This window comes from Neovison vison, chromosome 9, assembly GCF_020171115.1.
Source record: "Neovison vison isolate M4711 chromosome 9, ASM_NN_V1, whole genome shotgun sequence".
NCBI lineage: Eukaryota > Metazoa > Chordata > Mammalia > Carnivora > Mustelidae > Neogale > Neogale vison.
The window spans coordinates 378,329-394,379 of NC_058099.1; the positions used below are offsets into that span (position 1 = coordinate 378,329).

General features: G+C 53.1%; 1 protein-coding gene across 4 annotated transcripts in view; it reads right to left on the bottom strand.

Moving 5' to 3' along the window:
• EHMT1 (euchromatic histone lysine methyltransferase 1) overlaps positions 1-16,051 on the bottom strand; it is a 140,366-nt gene that overhangs the window by 49,761 nt on the left and 74,554 nt on the right. For 3 of the 4 annotated variants that reach the window (XM_044264407.1, XM_044264408.1, XM_044264406.1), the window contains exons 3-6: positions 14,361-14,917; positions 8,011-8,191; positions 5,622-5,779; positions 5,106-5,297 (exon numbers count right to left, since the gene is read on the bottom strand). In XM_044264407.1, the coding sequence (XP_044120342.1) occupies positions 5,106-5,297; positions 5,622-5,779; positions 8,011-8,191; positions 14,361-14,917 (1,088 nt within the window). The remainder of the gene's footprint in view (positions 1-5,105; positions 5,298-5,621; positions 5,780-8,010; positions 8,192-14,360; positions 14,918-16,051) is intronic. The other variant, XM_044264409.1, reaches the window with a different exon arrangement.

The following is a 16,051-nucleotide window of genomic DNA, read 5'->3' on the forward strand; positions in this document are numbered from 1 at the left end:
CTCCCTCGCCTCACTCTCTTTTTCAAATAAAATCTTACCCAAAAAAGGCATATAGTTCAGTGTTTTAGTATATTCCAAGTAGTGCAGCCATCACCACTATCCAGTTCCAGAGTAGAATCTACATTTCCTATGTGACATGATGTGAGAGTGCCCCTCTATTTTTCCTCCAAAAGATCAACTGTCCCAATAACATTTACTGAAAAGTTCATGATCCCTTGGCCACAAACTAAAAACCCATCCTTAAAACAAAAATTTTAATAAATAAAAATATAAACCACATCCTTACAAGTGAACTATATGTTCATATACATAAAGGGTTCATTATGGGTTTCCTGTTCCACTCACTCAAATGCTTTCCGCTTTCCCATTCCTGCACAAATCCCCATTTAATCCGTCTCCAGTAGCTCTAACCGCAGTTTTTTCTCCCTGTGCTTGCTGCACACAATTCCCACATCAGCTGTTGTACAGAATAGTCCTGTGAGGGTCTTGAGGAGAACTATTCTGGACTTACAGGCAATGTAGGGAGGATGAAACAATGATCTTCTCATTCAGACAAGTAACCGGCCTTCCCTCAGACAAACAAGGAGTTTTCCCTCAGACAAACAGCAGGTGTTCCCTCAGACAAACAAGGGTCTTCCCTCAGACAAACAAGGAGTTTTCCCTCAGACAAACAAGGGTCTTCCCTCAGACAAACAAGGGCTCTTCCCTCAGACAAACAGCAAGTCCTCCTTCAGACAAACAAGAGATCTTCCCTCAGATAAACAGCAGGTCTTCCCTCAAACAAGGGGTCTTCCCTCAGACAAACAACAGCTCTTCCCTCAAACAAGGGGTCTTCCCCCAGACAAAGAGGAGGTCTTCCCTCAAACAAGGGGTCCTCCCTCAGACAAACAAGAAGTCTTCCCTCAGAGGGTCTTCCCTCAGACATACAAGCAGTCTTCCCTCAGAGAGACAAGGGGTCTTTCCTCAGGCAAACAAGGACTCTTCCCTTAGGAAAACAGCAGGTCTTCTCACAACAAACATGTCTTCCCTCAAACAATGGCTTTTTTCTCAGACAAATAATAGGTCTTCACTGAACCTATGTCTCCTTTCCAACCTCTTTTAGGAAAAGTTACAGTTTTTTCTTCTAGGGAACTGACATTTCCTATTAAATTTATTGCTAAGTACCCTGGTGATACTAAAGACTTAACAGCTAAATTTTAGGTGTGATAAGTGATTTTGCATTTAGAGTCCTTTTCTTTTAAAGATCCATATGGAAATAATCTGCTTCAAGACAATCCATGTGTGGATAAGCAAGACCGGCCAAACGTTGACAACTATTCACTATTATCTATATGTTTGCATAGCTTAACATTTTCTATTAGAAAAGTTAAAAAACAGCCCCAGACATTATTGCTATTACTGACACCGCTGTCGTTACATTCTCTAACTGGCTGTTGCTGCTACACGAGAGAAGGGGTGGTTTTGCGTCCTGATGACATGAAGTTCAGCTCACTAGCTGTAATAGTGCCTCAGCTGATTTTCTTGAATATTTTAAGACATGATTATATTCTTGGCAAGCTCTTCTCCCTTGTCCTTTTAAATATTAATGTTCCCTTCTGGGTCTCTCTCATCTTACAGCACCACAAGAATCCTCCATAGCGCGGCACCCATGTTAGGGGAGAAAGGAGCAATTCCTCCCTCTTTTTATTATTGACATTAGGAATGTCTTAAAATGTTCACCACTAAGTAATCTTTCTTCCCTTTTATTAAAGGATTCTGATCTCTTTAGCCAGGTTTATTTAATATAAGCTAACTTTAAATACCACTAGGTAAAAAAAAAAAAAAAAAAATGCCACTAGGTAGTTTGTATTTTTGAAAAGCTTGAGCCATGTCGGGTGCCTATGTGGATCAGTCAGTTCAGCGCCTGCCTTCAGCTCAGGTCATGATCCCAGGGTCCTCAGATCAGGTCATGGTCTCAGGGTCCTGAGGTTGAGTCCCGTGTCGGGTCCCTGCTCAGTGGGGAGCCTGCTTCTCCCTCTCCCTCTGGCCCCTCAGCTCGTGCTATCTCAATAATAAAATCTTAAAAAAAAAAAAAAACAACAGTATCCAAATGGCAGATAAACATGTAAAAAACCGTACCCAACCTTCTTGGAAATCAGGGAAATATGAAAGAGAACTATAAGGCCAACACCACTGCGCTCACTGGCTGGGCGACACCAAGGATGTCAAGCCAGTGAGACTGGAGGACACTCGGGCTGCAGGTCTACTAGGGGAGAGCTGTATGGCCCTGCCTACCGCTGGTCACGTGACATGGCAACCCCCAATCGGGGTGTGCCCCTAGGGACACAGAGGAATGCTCAACAGCAGTGTCATCTGTAAAGGGCCCAACTAGAAACAGCCCAAATGTCCATCTACAGTGGAACGTATACATAAATTTGAACAGCCATGTAAAGAAATACCGTACTGTAGTACAGCAAAGTACTCTTGAACATTCTGGTCTCAGAAACCCTTCACTCTATTAAAAATTACTGAGAATATGGGCGCCTGCTTAGCTCAGTGGGTTAGGCCTCTGCCTTCGGGTGAGGTCACGGTTGCAGGGTCCTGGGATTGAGCCCCGCATCGGGCTCTCTGCCTGCCTCTCTGCCTACTTGTGACCTCTCCCTCTCTGTCAAATAAATAAATAAATAAATAAATAAAGTCTTTTAAAAAAAATTTACTGAGAATGATAAAGCACTTTCGTTGATGTGGCTTATGTCTACTAACACTACTACTGTACAGATCTAAACTGAGAAGTGTTTAAACCACAATGTAACTTCAACGAGTGAGAGGGACAACAGTCAGTAGTCTTAGCATCATGACCACAATAGTTTGGACTATCAGACCCATGAAGGGGTCCCCTCAGAACACTTCACGATTCACTTCATAATCCACTGTGCGTAACAATGAAAACGAACAATATAAACTTCACAAACGCAATACTGAGTAAAAACGAGTCACACTCCAAAAAAGGAAAACATACACTTATTCACATGAAGCACAGAAACCAAGAAAACAATTCTTCCGGGACTGGGAGGGCCCACAGGGGAGGCCGGGACAGGCGACCCAGGCCTGTGAGCACGGTGGCGGCGCGCAGGGGCAGTCACTCTCCGCTGTGAACCGCTCCGTCACAGTTGAAATCATAAAGTCATCCCCCAAATCCAAAAAACATACAGCTGAATTAATAAAATGCTAGTATTTGTCATTTGATCTGTTACTGTAATAAGTCTTATCAACAGGCTTCCTGTAACAAACCAGCGTCTTCCCCGGGGAAGCCCCACCTTCTTCCCGATGGCTGTTGTGCAGATACACAGTTGTGTCTGACCAAGACGGTCTCAGGGCTGAAAGTGAGCTTGGCCTCAGAAGGTGCTGGTGTGCGCCCCATCTTTCTCTGCTGTCTGAAGCGGCCCGCGCAGTAAGCCCACCGCTACTCACTACTATCGCTGATTTATTCAGATTTGCTCCTGTTCTCTTACTCTCTTTCCCACTTGGCCACACTGCCCTTGTGATTCTACTTTTACTTGTTTCTTGATTCTTTTTGTTGGCTTAATATCCATTTAATTCTTCCCGTTACACCAATGTATAGAGTTATTCAGTATTGCTCTGCCTCCAGATTTTCTCGGGAAGAGGAGAATCCAGAAACAGTCAACTCTGTACACACCATATGGTGTTCAATAAAAGTGACATTTTACATCATCGGGGAGAGAAACGTTCAGTCGATAAACGGTGCTCACAGAATGTGGCTAAAAATTTGAGGGAAGCCATAGGACCCTGACCTCACATTTTGCCAAAAAGCTTTACTGAGACAGAATCCATAAACCATAAAATATACCCATTGTGAGTATATCTACCATGTATTTTATCCCAAAACAAATGTACATGGATCAAGTAGTTACACATAAAGAATGAAACCAAGGAAGTAGAAGAAGATAGCTTATGTCAATTTATTCTAAGTCATGGGTGAAAAGCATCTGCTCATCATCTCTGGAACCCAGAAGTCATAAAGAGTCTAGCATCCGTGGCTTCTGACACAAGACAAGACGCCCCCAAAACTCTGAGAGCCGGAAGGAAAGGCTGGATCTGCAGAGCACAGCACTTTGACTCAAAATGTAAAAAGTTAATCCACAAAATTACACATTTCCAACAGGTCACTATTCCGAATGAACTCACCTGGAACGTGTCTGCCTACTGTTCGTCTCAGAAGACCTCAGCAGATACAAAAGCCCCTGTACATAAAGACGGTCCGAAGCGCTCACAAGAACGTAGGGCACGCAGAGCAGTCACGCCCATTTCCAGATGACCGCCGATTCTCAACTCCTCCTGCCCCTCCGTGTCTACTGTGTCCCCCTCCGAACTGAGAGCACAAACACGCGCCCAGAGCTCAGCATCAGCTCAGGAGCTATGTTCTGCTCAGGTCCGCAACCAGGGCCCCTGGAGCCGCTGCCCAGTGCTGAGCCCCCGGGGCGCCGGCAGACAGTGACTGGGACCAAGCCAGCACACTGACCCCTCCCAGAGCACATCCTCGGGCACACCCGGTAGATGCGAGTGAGCGGTGTGCACGCGGAGGACACGCCTGGCACGCCGAGAGACACCTGGTGTGCACAGACTGCACACGGTCTCCTCACAGGTCTGGTCAGCAGCCCTGGGCGCTCACTCCCACCGGGAGGAAGAGACCTTCCCAGTGTCAGCGCCTCCCGTGCAGGAGGACAGCACCCGGGGCGTGCCTAGGACGGAACAAGGTCAGTCCCACCAAGAGCAGTGACAAGTAGCTGCCGCAGGTGCACACTCAGCCCTCGGGGCGTTCCTGTCCGTCTTGAACCTGAACAAGCTCCAGATGTTCATTCCAAGAGCGCTCTGTACAGGAAGACGGACACTCCTCCGAAGAAAAGAAATCTAAAACTTCAAAAATCTAAAAATTTCAAAAACTGAAAATCTAAAAAAACAAGAATCTGAAACTTCCAACAGGATGCAAACACCCAAGTCCGAAGGTCACAGGGAAATGACTGGGGTTGAGAAGGGCCAGGCTGCCCCTCACAGGACCGAAGGCCCACCATCTGCAGCCCCTCCCCGAGAGGGTGAGCCAGGCCTACCTTCTGGGTGCGGTCAGTTTCCGACACGCTGCCCCCCTTCGGGGTCCTGCTGTCTTCCGCGGGAAACGCGGCCGCCTGCTCGGCCCCCTGGTCCTCATCCTCGTCAAGCTCCTCCGACTCGTCCTCCTCTGAGTCCAGCTCCAAGCTTTCCCCATTCACATGAAGGGTGCTGGCTCCCGGGTCCTTGTCGCCCTGGAACACGGGCAAGAGCAAAATGTCACCCAGAACCCCCGTCAGGAGCAACCTGCCAGCTCCCACCAGGGCATGGCCTGCGAGGTACGACACAGCGACTCTGCTACTGGGGCAAGAGCCAGGAAGGAGTGAGGGATGAGGGGTCGGGGAGCACCGGGCAGGAGGCTGTGCCCCAGAACGAGGCGCCTCAGAGCCAGGGTTCCTTCCAAAGGGACCGAGGTCATCAAATTCTGACAACCTCACGTGGTGCTCTTGCGGTCAGAGAGGTCCTGACACAGACGCGGCTTCCCAAGCACACGCGCGGTCAGCGCAGGCGCGCCTTACCTTGGAGCCCGCAGTGGAATGAGTTATACTCTTAAACATCTCAATCACCGTCCTCTGTTTTAATACTTTGGTCTTTTTCTTAGGAACCAGGCTATAGGTTCCCATTCTTCGTTTTTTCTTCCGAGACACTGCAGCTGCTAAAACAAAAGGCAAGCAAGCTAAAAAAAAAAAGTCAAAAGGGGACAAGAAAGGAAAAGAAATTCCATTCAAATGTTTTTTAAAGGTAGGTGATAATTCACAACATCTGATTACGAAACTCACCAGCCAGCCACAACAGTGACAGGCTTGTCTTACTTGTCCTAAGTTACACCGAGAAAGCAGAAAATCGCTTTACTCACAATGAAACCCCCAGCTGACAGGACGGCAGACAGGGCCACCCCGCTACAAGCAGAAGTGCGAGGAGGACCCACCGGCCATCGGAAGCAGGGCCCCAGAGCACCTCCCACACCCAGGCCCCTGCCTCAGGACAGCCCCGTCCCCAGGACCCAGGTGGCTGCAAGGGCCAGGCCGAGGAGGAACAGTGGCCTCGCTGCCCGTCACTGGGGGGCGGCCTGGTCTGATTCCCGACAGACCTCTCGCCCACGGCGAGGAGCGAACCGCACAGTCTCCAGACGCACCCACTTTGAAAGGAAGTGTGGCCACAGAACATCGGCCCGTCTGCCCTCTCCTGGACCCTTTCCCCAGCACCGTCCACCTCCCCCAACAGTCCACCAACTGAGGGAAAGAAGTCCTGCAAGCAAACCACGCAGCTGCGCGAGGCCAGCAAGGCACAGGACAGGAAAGAGCGAACAGCTGGGGCTCCTGGGGACTCGGGCTCTTGACCCTGTTCTAGATAAAGCAGCTCCAGGCTGACTGACTTCAGAGAAGGGGCTCTCTATAATACTTTCTTTTTAAAAAAGTTCCAGGGTTTTGGGAAACCTGAAGCCCACGTAACAGAGGCACTGGACTAAAGGGCTGGAGGACCCACGCGGCTCCGTTCCCGCTCCGCAAGCGAAGAACAGAGCGCCACCGAGCTTGCGTGAGCGCGGACTCCACCACTGCGAGGGCCACGCGGGCAGCCCCGGAGCACGTGGCATCGAGGACACCAGGCGTGTCTCGGCCCCAGCCCCAGGGCCACAGAGGCCCTCCCAGGCAACCACGCAGGCAGCCCTGCGCTGTGTTCACCGGGGTGGTCACGCGGGGCCCAGTTCTGTCCGCCTCATACGAGAGCGGGGCGAGTGGATGACCACAGGGTGTGCGCGGGCTGCATGGACGCCCTGTACGGCCACAGGGAGGGAGCGAGACGCGCTCTGCAGCCCCACAGCGAGTCTGTGTGGCCTTCCTACTTGCGTGGCGGCAGGACGGAGGCTCGCAGAACCTCTGGGGCCATCAGCACAGTATTTGGAATACCGGTCGAGATGACCTGAAACCGTGCACGAGAACGGGCTGGCTCCAACACTGCCCCAGCCCCAGGGGAAGACGGCAGGGCAGGGCGGGGGAAGGAGGGAGGTCTGAAGAAAGCGGACCGAGGTGGTCTAAAAGCGGGACAGTCACCGAGGGCCATGTCCACACAAGGCCTGTCCATCCCAAGACAGCTGACAGGCGGGAGGAGCGCCACCCCCAGGCAGGCTTTGTGTATCCCCCACAACGCTGACAGGCACACGAACGGTCCTGTCGTAAGGCTGTGATGACGCTTCCCTCCGCAGGACACGCCTGCAGGCATGGAAGCTGGGATTTTGGTACCCTTCCTGCGAGGGGACAACAGCAGGAGGGCTGGACCTGTGTGAAGATGTCACAGAAAGGGCCTTTCTGCACTGGGAGAGTCATCTCGTCTCTGCAGGACTGTGGGTGTCTCAGAGGCTCCAGAGGAAGGGCCCTCGCTTGAGATACACCCCAGCACCCTCCCTGTGGGACCACTCGGGCCCCACCTCCTGCAAAGGCCCCAACAAGACGCCAAGTGCTCACCCGTCCCCACAACTGACCCTGAACAGAAGGCAGCTCAGCAAAGCGAGAAGCACCCACGGGACGCGGCTGGTAACAGAACCGAACCAGCCTTCTCCGCGACCTTAACTCAAAGGCCTCCTCGATACACTGCGCGCTTCCACAGCACTTATTTTATAAACTGTGGGAAGTTCTCAAATCTAGAGCTTTCTACCCAGTTAGAACAAGGGAATAAGACTTAATGAAAACAATGTTCATTCTGAGTTGGACGACAAGCGAAGAAAGCAATGCGGGGCTTAGTCCCGTTTCGAGAACAGAGGCCGGGCGCGCTCGGCAGTCTGCAGGTGAGCACAGAGGGCCCATGACTCCGCCGCCGCGCACCGGCAGCCAACACGCGGCCTGTCTCCCAAGGTGCAGGCCTGCAACGCGCCGTCAGACAGCCAAGCCCGCTGCTGGGTCGTCCTATTACCTGTCTGTGACTTTGTGGTGGCCACGTAGCACTGGTTTTGAGGTAGTGACTGGTGAAGGGGTGAGAAGGGGGGTAAAAGCTGCTGTCGTCCAAAATCAGAAAGAGTTTTGTTGGTCTCCTCTTTTGGCTCCTCATGGTCTCGAGCTTCTCGAACTTCTCTGGGATCCTTACTGGCTGCGTGCTTCAAAACAAAGACAATTAATAATTGTGATTACACACGAGCAGGTGGTCACGGAGACAACAGCCCCCGAAAGTCAGCTCCTTTCCTCAAGACCTTGCCTTGCCCAAGAGAGGAGAGAAGCAAGAGGAGGCCAAGTAGAAAGCTCCCCGTCCTCACGGGGCCGCCCCCGGCCTCACACGTGGGCCCGGCCACGCCCCGGGTGACACAGGCACCAGCTAGAAGCTAAATCCAGCGTTGACGACGCCAGGGACCGAAGGCAGCAATGAACCTGAAATACCGCACGCCCGGCCCCTTACAGGAGAAACCCGTAAGTGCTGCCTTAAGTCAAAGTATCAGCAACAAAGTGCTTCCACGGTCATTTCCACGGCTGCGCGTGCAACACCTCCCCCACAACAGACTCCACTTTCAAGTTACCTCCTGCTCAGTTTCACCCCTCTCCGAGGTCTGTCTTCGGCCTCGGCCTTCTGAGACCCCAGCAGCCCGCAGTGCGGCTGCCGACCCCCTCGTGCCCACTAGCAGCACCTTCACGCCCGACCACCTAGACACAACTGACCCTAACCCTCCGCCGGCATCTCTAAGATCACCTACAGCCTCGTGAGAGCTGGACCTCATATCAAATACCATTTTACCAAGTCCCATCACACACACAGTAGGCGCACTCAACAGCAAAGAACAGGCATCCCTCAGTCAGCGGCGCCGGACAAAGGGGGACTCCACACGCGGAGGAATGCGGGGGACCCTCGCCTGACGCCGGGCACAAATACTGACTCAGAACGGATGAAAGATCCAGAACCACACAACTCTTGGAGGCAGGAGGAATGCTTCGTGCCACGGAGTCTGGCAATGATTTCTAGACAGGACACCAAGAACAGAGGCAACAAGACCAACAAAAACTGACGAATTAGACTTTATCAAAATTGAAAACTTCTGTTTATCAAAGGACACAATCAAGAAAATGAAAAGGCAACCTACAGATTGGAAGAAAATATTTGCCAGTCATTTGCATATCTGATAAGGGATTAATGTCCAGAATATATAAAGAACTCCCCCAAATCAACAACAGAACAAGCAACCTGATTAAAAACTGGGAAAAGCATCTGAACACACACTTCTCCGAAGAAGACACGGGCTGCGCACACGAGAAGACGCTCAGCATCCCTGGTCGTCAGGAAGAGGCGCATCAAATCCGTAGCGAGGCATCACCGCACACACCGGGAGGGCGTCTACGCAAACAGCAGAGACGAGCCCAGGAACGGCCAGCTGCGCCTCAGTTAGAGACAACACACGCTGGGAAGGGTGTGCAGAAGCCAGAAGCACGGTGTGCTGCGGGGGGGCCGTGAAATGCCGCCGCCGCTATGGAGGACAGTTTGGTCGTTTCTCACAAAGCTCAACACTGAGCTCGTGGGATCCGGCAATCCCAGGGGCGGCACTGACCTCACGAACGGCGGCGGGTCCGAGAGCTGCGTGCCGACGGCCCACAGCAGCGTCGCCGGCCGAGGGACGGGAGCGGCCCAAGCGGCTACCGACAGGCCCGGGTGAGCAGGACGCGGCCCGGCCACACCTCGGACCGCGACTCCCCCTTCCAGAGGGGATCCCGGCCCCGCGGCCACGTGGGCGGAGCTGGAGGTCGCGGTGCCGAGTGCGGTCAGCCCGGCGCGGACGGACCGGTTGTGAGTCGTGAGCGGAGACACCCAGGAGCCGGAGGAGTCGGACACACACGTGTGGCGGGGGCGCCGGGCACAGGGTTTACGGGGACGGAGTCCAGCCCGGGAAGACGGACGAGCTCTGGGGACGGACAGGAGGACGGCGGCACAAGGGTGAACGCACCGACAGCCCTGCCCTGAGACGTGAGCCTACCTAGGAGGGTGGCTGGATGCCAGCTCTTGGGGCGAGAGCTCAGGGGACCTACTCACACTCGGCTCAGCAACCCCATCTGGTTGCCGAGCTGTCGCCTGGCAGGGAACGTGGCCCAGTCCCGGAGGGCCCTCCCTTCTTCCCCCGACCCCACGGTGCTCCCCACCACCTTTCCCATGAGCTGCCTGGGCACACGGGGCACAGTTCACGCGTAAGCTGTCAACTCTGCCAACGTCTTCGGTCTCTCTCAAACACATCAGGTTGTCCCTAAAGAAGGCACTACTGGAACCAAGGAGAGAGCCAGAGCCCCTTTCCGTCTCCTGTGAACTACCCCACAGACTGCGGCCACAGTGACTCCTGGCCTCCGCAGCTCTTCTCATAAGCAAATGCAAAAGATGATTTTACAGTAAACACAAATGGGGGCAAAAATTAAACCTGAGGAGAAAACAGTATATGAGGCTAATTCTCATCTGGACACAAAATCTTTAAGGTATTATTCTGAAAATCTGAAAAAAAAAAAATCAAGAGCTGCTGAACGTTGGTGAAGATTCTAGACTCTGTCAGGGCTCTACTCTGTGATAACAGCAGAAAAGATGGAAGACACAGCTACCTGCCGCGGAGGCAGGACGTCAGCACCCAGCGTCATGGAGGGGCGCCCACTGCTGTGACGGAGCCGCGAGCCCCCAGCCAGCCGCAGCCCCCGACACAGATGGAGGATCTGTGGCCCAAGCTGCGGAGGGAGGGGGCCACAGCGCTGCTCTGGCCAAGGTGCTGGAGGCCCACGGGGTCTGGCCCTTACTGGGCCTACCCACCCCCAGCGCTCCGTGCATTAGCTCCCCGCTCCAGCCAGGAGGCCAGGCCCCGAGCCACCTGCCAGGCCCATGAGAGCTCCCTTAGCCCAGCCTACGTCCCCTGCCAGGTACTTAATTCCAGTGGCAACAAACAAGGACTCACACAATTTCAAAACGACCTCTCTAAGCAGGCTAAGGGCTCCAAGAACAAGGCCGCATCTTTTGTCCAGCACCTACAGAACACCAGTGGCAGCAGTTACGTGTGGAAGCGGATAGGGAGACCAGGGACAGGGACACAAAGGGAAAAGGCTGGAGGGCCACCGTGCTGAGGCCCCAAGAAGTCTGTGCAGTTCAACTGGGGTCGAACCAGGTAGAACTAGACAGTGCAGCACAGGACACAGTAACAAACATTTCAGTGCCAGAGGAAAAGGTTCCCTTCCAGAAGCTTCCACTTTTTCTGCCCGTGAGCGAGCTGCACCCTGTGCTCGTGCTTTCTGACAGGACCAACACCAGGTGAGGGCGGGCGCCACACCGCGAGGGGACATCAGCCCTGCAGCAAGAACACGCCTTCATTCTTAAACTCTTGCAAACAAAATGGTTTTATTATCACAAGCCTGTAACACTCATCACTGGAATGACTGATTTTAAAACACAACTTTCAGTAAAACAAGGTCTCCCAAGGAAACCAAACAACATGGAACTGGGTCTGGGGAGCAGGATCTCCAAGGGCAGGAGAGGCCGGGTCTGGAGCCAGGGGGCTGCACATCAGAGGGGCCCTCAAGGACCCCACCGCCTTGACGTGTTGCTATGTCACTGTGCCCTTCGTCCTCCTGGGGGGCCCCAGGGGCAAATGAAGTCCCCAGGTGTGCAGTAGGCAGGGGTGGTCTTCAGGAAATCATTTCTGAAGTCTCAACACCCTCTTGTCCTCTGTCCCTACAGCGGACTCAAATGATACATGTGTCAATCAACGGCACGTCGCTGCAATCTAACAACTCGGTGCGACCTACAGTAACACCCAGAGACGCCTACCGGTCAGAGGAACTTCTTGAAGTTAAATTCCGAATTGCCTTGCTTTCCTTAGAGGATTACGACAGACTGCCAAGAAAAGATGCCCAAGAGTAAGCGTGTATTAGAAAAAAGTCCTGGAAACAAGAACAGAATAAAAGTATAATTTCAAAGAAATAGATGAACAATGTAAAGTTTCTGACTTGCATTTTAAAACTTGGTCATGGTCAGCCAAAACACGGCAGGCAAAAATAATGAATGTTAGCCTAAACCTGCTATCTAATACAAAAACTAACTCAAAATAGACCATATATTTATAAAAATATAAACCTATACAAAAATCAAAAACTGCCTTAAAAATTACAGAAAAGTCTTGGGACCCAGGGCTAGGTGGAGAGTTAGTAGACATGATACCAAAAGCACGAGCCATGAAAGAAGAAACTCCGATGTCGGGTCAGGAGGCGACGGCTGTCCTCCAGGAAAGACCCTGCGGGGAGGGTGAGGACGAGCCACCGACAGAGAGAAGTCGGCCAGTGGGTCCATGGCGACGGGCTCATACCCAGAACTCTGAAAGCTCACAAAGCAGCTGTGAAATGGGCAAGAGGTATGAAAGACCTTTGATGAAGAAGGACACACGGTGGCAAGTGAGCACTGAAAAGATGTTCAGCATCACCGGCCATTAGGTGTGTTCAAATGAAAACCGCGCTGAGGCACCACAGTTAAAATCAAAACGAGTGGATGTCAGCAGCGGCGTCAGAAAGCCGATCGCTCAGACCTTGCCTCTGGGATCGTAAGATGCTGCAGCCTGTCGGGACTCTGGCTTGGCAGTTACTTACAAAAGCTAAATACCCAATTAACACATGACCCTACAATTTTGTTCCTGGATATCTAACCCAGGGAAATGAAAATTTCTGCCTAAAGAAAAACCTGCAAGTAAATGCCCAGAGCAACTTTAATGTAGCAGCCCCAGACTGGAAAAGCCCCGAGCACCCCTCAACCTGGGAGCAGTTCAGTTCTGGGACACAGACCCCCCAGGAAACCCCTCAGCAGGAAAAGGAAAGGCCCCACTGACACAGTGAGGTCAGTCCCACGGGAACGGGGTCGCTCTCAAAGGCCCCACCTTCCTACAGAACACGGGACAGGGCACGGCTGTGGAGATGGGGAAACGGGACGGCGGGCGGGTGGGTGGGGCCGAAGGCGGCCAGGGAGCTGGTCCCCGCTGCTGCTGGCAGAAATCTGCACAGGGCTCTCCCTGTGCGAAATGCAGCCCGGGGGGGGGCCAGGTGAAGAGACGGGGCGAGGGCTACATGGGGTTGCTCTGTACTATCCCGCAGCTTCCTGTGAATTCCGCATTATTAAAAAGGTCTTCTAAAGCTGTGGAGCGTGCACAGGAGCACTGCAAAAGATGGAAACCACGGCAGGGCCAGGCGGACTAAGAGGGACAAGGCCCACAGGGAGAGACGCGGGCGTCCAGGGCCACCGCGGGCACCCAGTAGCAGGCGGGTCAGCAGCCACGGGGAGCGCAGCGGACGGACAGCCAGACGGCGAGCACCCCGCAGAGCAGCAGCGAGCGTCTTCCGCAGGGCAAGACGGGGGGCCCTAGGAGAGAGATCGGGACCGACACGTCGGAAGCGGAATCATCCACATACAGAACGACAGCAAGGGCGTAAGTGCCGAAGAAGCCGCCAGAGCTGGAAAACACAGCCCAGGTCCCCGTCAAGAGCGCCACAGAAAGAAAAGCCGCACGAAGTACTTCCCTCGAACCGGGGAACGACCCGCGTCTCAGACAGACACGGCCTGTGGGCACAGGCCCGCTCGCGGAGCCCCACAAGGCTGCACGGAGGACGCCGGCGTGACCTCCTAACGCCGCACAGTGAGACGAGCTTTAGGACGCGCACCGGCAGCACCAGGGACGAGCATCCCCAGGGAACTCCTCTCAAGACCCCGAAGTCACCCCCGGCCAGACTGACAGAGAACTGGAAGGGCAAACGCGCCAGGCCCCGGCACAGAACACGCGCTGATGGCAGGAGCCGCCTGCCCCAGCAGGATACTGGCTTCTCGCTACCCGTTCCCTCCGCCCATGGGCCTGGCATGAAATCAGAGGCTTGGGCGTGTTCTCAGTGCTTCCCTCGTCCCTTCCTTCCGTCACACCAAGAACCTAACCCATGTCACGGCTACTTATTTCCTGAGAGTCTGTGCTCTTCTCCCCGAGCGGCCGCGAGCGCCCAGGCCCGAGGCAGGGCGGAGAGATGTCCGCGCACACGCCAGGCCCCAGAAGCAGCACGACGCCGGAACAGGGCTGGGAGGGGTGGACCGCGTGTCGCTCGCGCCTGAACGGTCAGCAGCCTCTCCTCCTCTTCCCAGGCCCAAAGACAACCACCTGCTGGTAACCACTGCCATTTACTGGCCTTTCTCCTTCTCGCGCGGAGTCCCTCTGTCGCCACGCGGTCAGAGAGAACGCAAGCACAGGAAGGAAGACAGAAAGGGGAGCAGCCCCGTCCCGGCAGAGGTCGCATTACCAGGCCCAGGACGGATTTTGGCATCGTCTTCCGTGCCCTGTGAACCTTGATGTCGGCCGCAGCGGCTGTGGGCTTCTTGTCCTCTGTCTCTTTACTTGCTTCTCCGAGCTTGGCCGGCGCTGTGGCTGGCGCCTGAGAAAAAGCACTGGGAGTCCTCCCTTTGCCAGAACCTCCGGGAAGGGTTTTCGCAGCATGGCCAGGAAGCGAGGAAGCCAAAGTGCTGGTAATCCGCACGGGCTGCTCCTGCAGGGGCGGCTTATTCAAGAAGTACCCATTGCTCCCGATGACAGAAGTCTGTGTGAAGTCGTCTGTGTTGATGTGGTTTTGCTTCCCCACTTCACTGTCTCTTTCGGAAACCCCGTTTTCGGCTATTCGAGCTAGTTTGTTGGTACCTTCCTGTGGGCTGACCACCGCGTTCTCCTGAGGGTGCTGCGCTGCGGCCACGTGACTGCCAGCCTCGCTCTTTCCACAGGGCCCGTTGGCTTCGCTGTCCGCGGCCACAGGGGCCTCTCCTCCCTGTTTCTCTGCTGAGCCTCCATCGGCGGCCATCGAGAGCTCTGTGAACAGAGGAGACGGGGTCACCGCCCTGTCAGGACTCAGCCCGCCCGACAGTTACCATTTCCTGGAGGGGTGTTCGTGAAACCGTCCCAGGAAAACCCAGCTCATTTCATGCACAAAGTAGACTTCAGTTCAAACAGATTAAATATAAAATGATGACTTAGGGGCGTCTGGGTGGCTCAGTCGAAAAGCCGGCAACTCTTAATCTTAGGGTTGTGAGTTCAAGACCCACGCTGGATGTAGAACTTACCTAAAAATAAACATTAAAAAAATCTTTAAAAAAATAGTAATAATATTAAAATGATGTCTTAGACACTAATTTTGACAAGTCATTGGTTAAAGTTTGGAGAAGGCCAAACCCTGAACAGGGGAATGGGCCCTGAGCTCAGACACGCCAGCTATCTGTGTACCCTGTGTGCGAGGTGCAGCCAGGCCCTGTGGTCCTGCTTTGGGGGACACAGTCTAAAACCAGAAGCACAAGATAAAGACTCCCCATTTGTTGGGTAAATTCATTTTTAAAAGATAGCAAGATCTCAAAACCCATTACACAGATTTGCCTATCTACCAGGAACAAACACGTGACTGTAAAATAAAACTGAGCATGGTTTAGACAGAAAGCAAGACCTCAGAAGCAGCTTCACAAGAACAAACTTAAAGAAAATGGTTAAAAAATAAAAAATAAGAGAAAGGGTCATAATACCAGTGCATCAGCCAGAAGGCCTGTTACAAACATCCAGACTACAAACCTATGCTCTATAAAAGCTTGGTCTCCCAGGACAACTCAACAGACTTTGTCCAGGACCAATGATAAGCAAGTGCATTTTGCATCAGAAGATGGGGGCGCCTGGGTGGCTCAGTGGGTTAAGCCGCTGCCTTCGGCTCAGGTCATGATCTCAGGGTCCTGGGATCGAGTCCCGCATCGGGCTCTCTGCTCAGCAGGGAGCCTGCTTCCCTCTCTCTCTCTCTGCCTTCCTCTCTGCCTACTTGTGATTTCTCTCTGTCAAATAAATAAATAAAATCTTTAAAAAAAATAAAAATAAAAAAATAAAAAGGTGAGGCATTGCATCAGAAGATGGACGCATATATCCAACCTCACCAACAAAGGCAAAAGCAGAAAACTCATGATCACACGC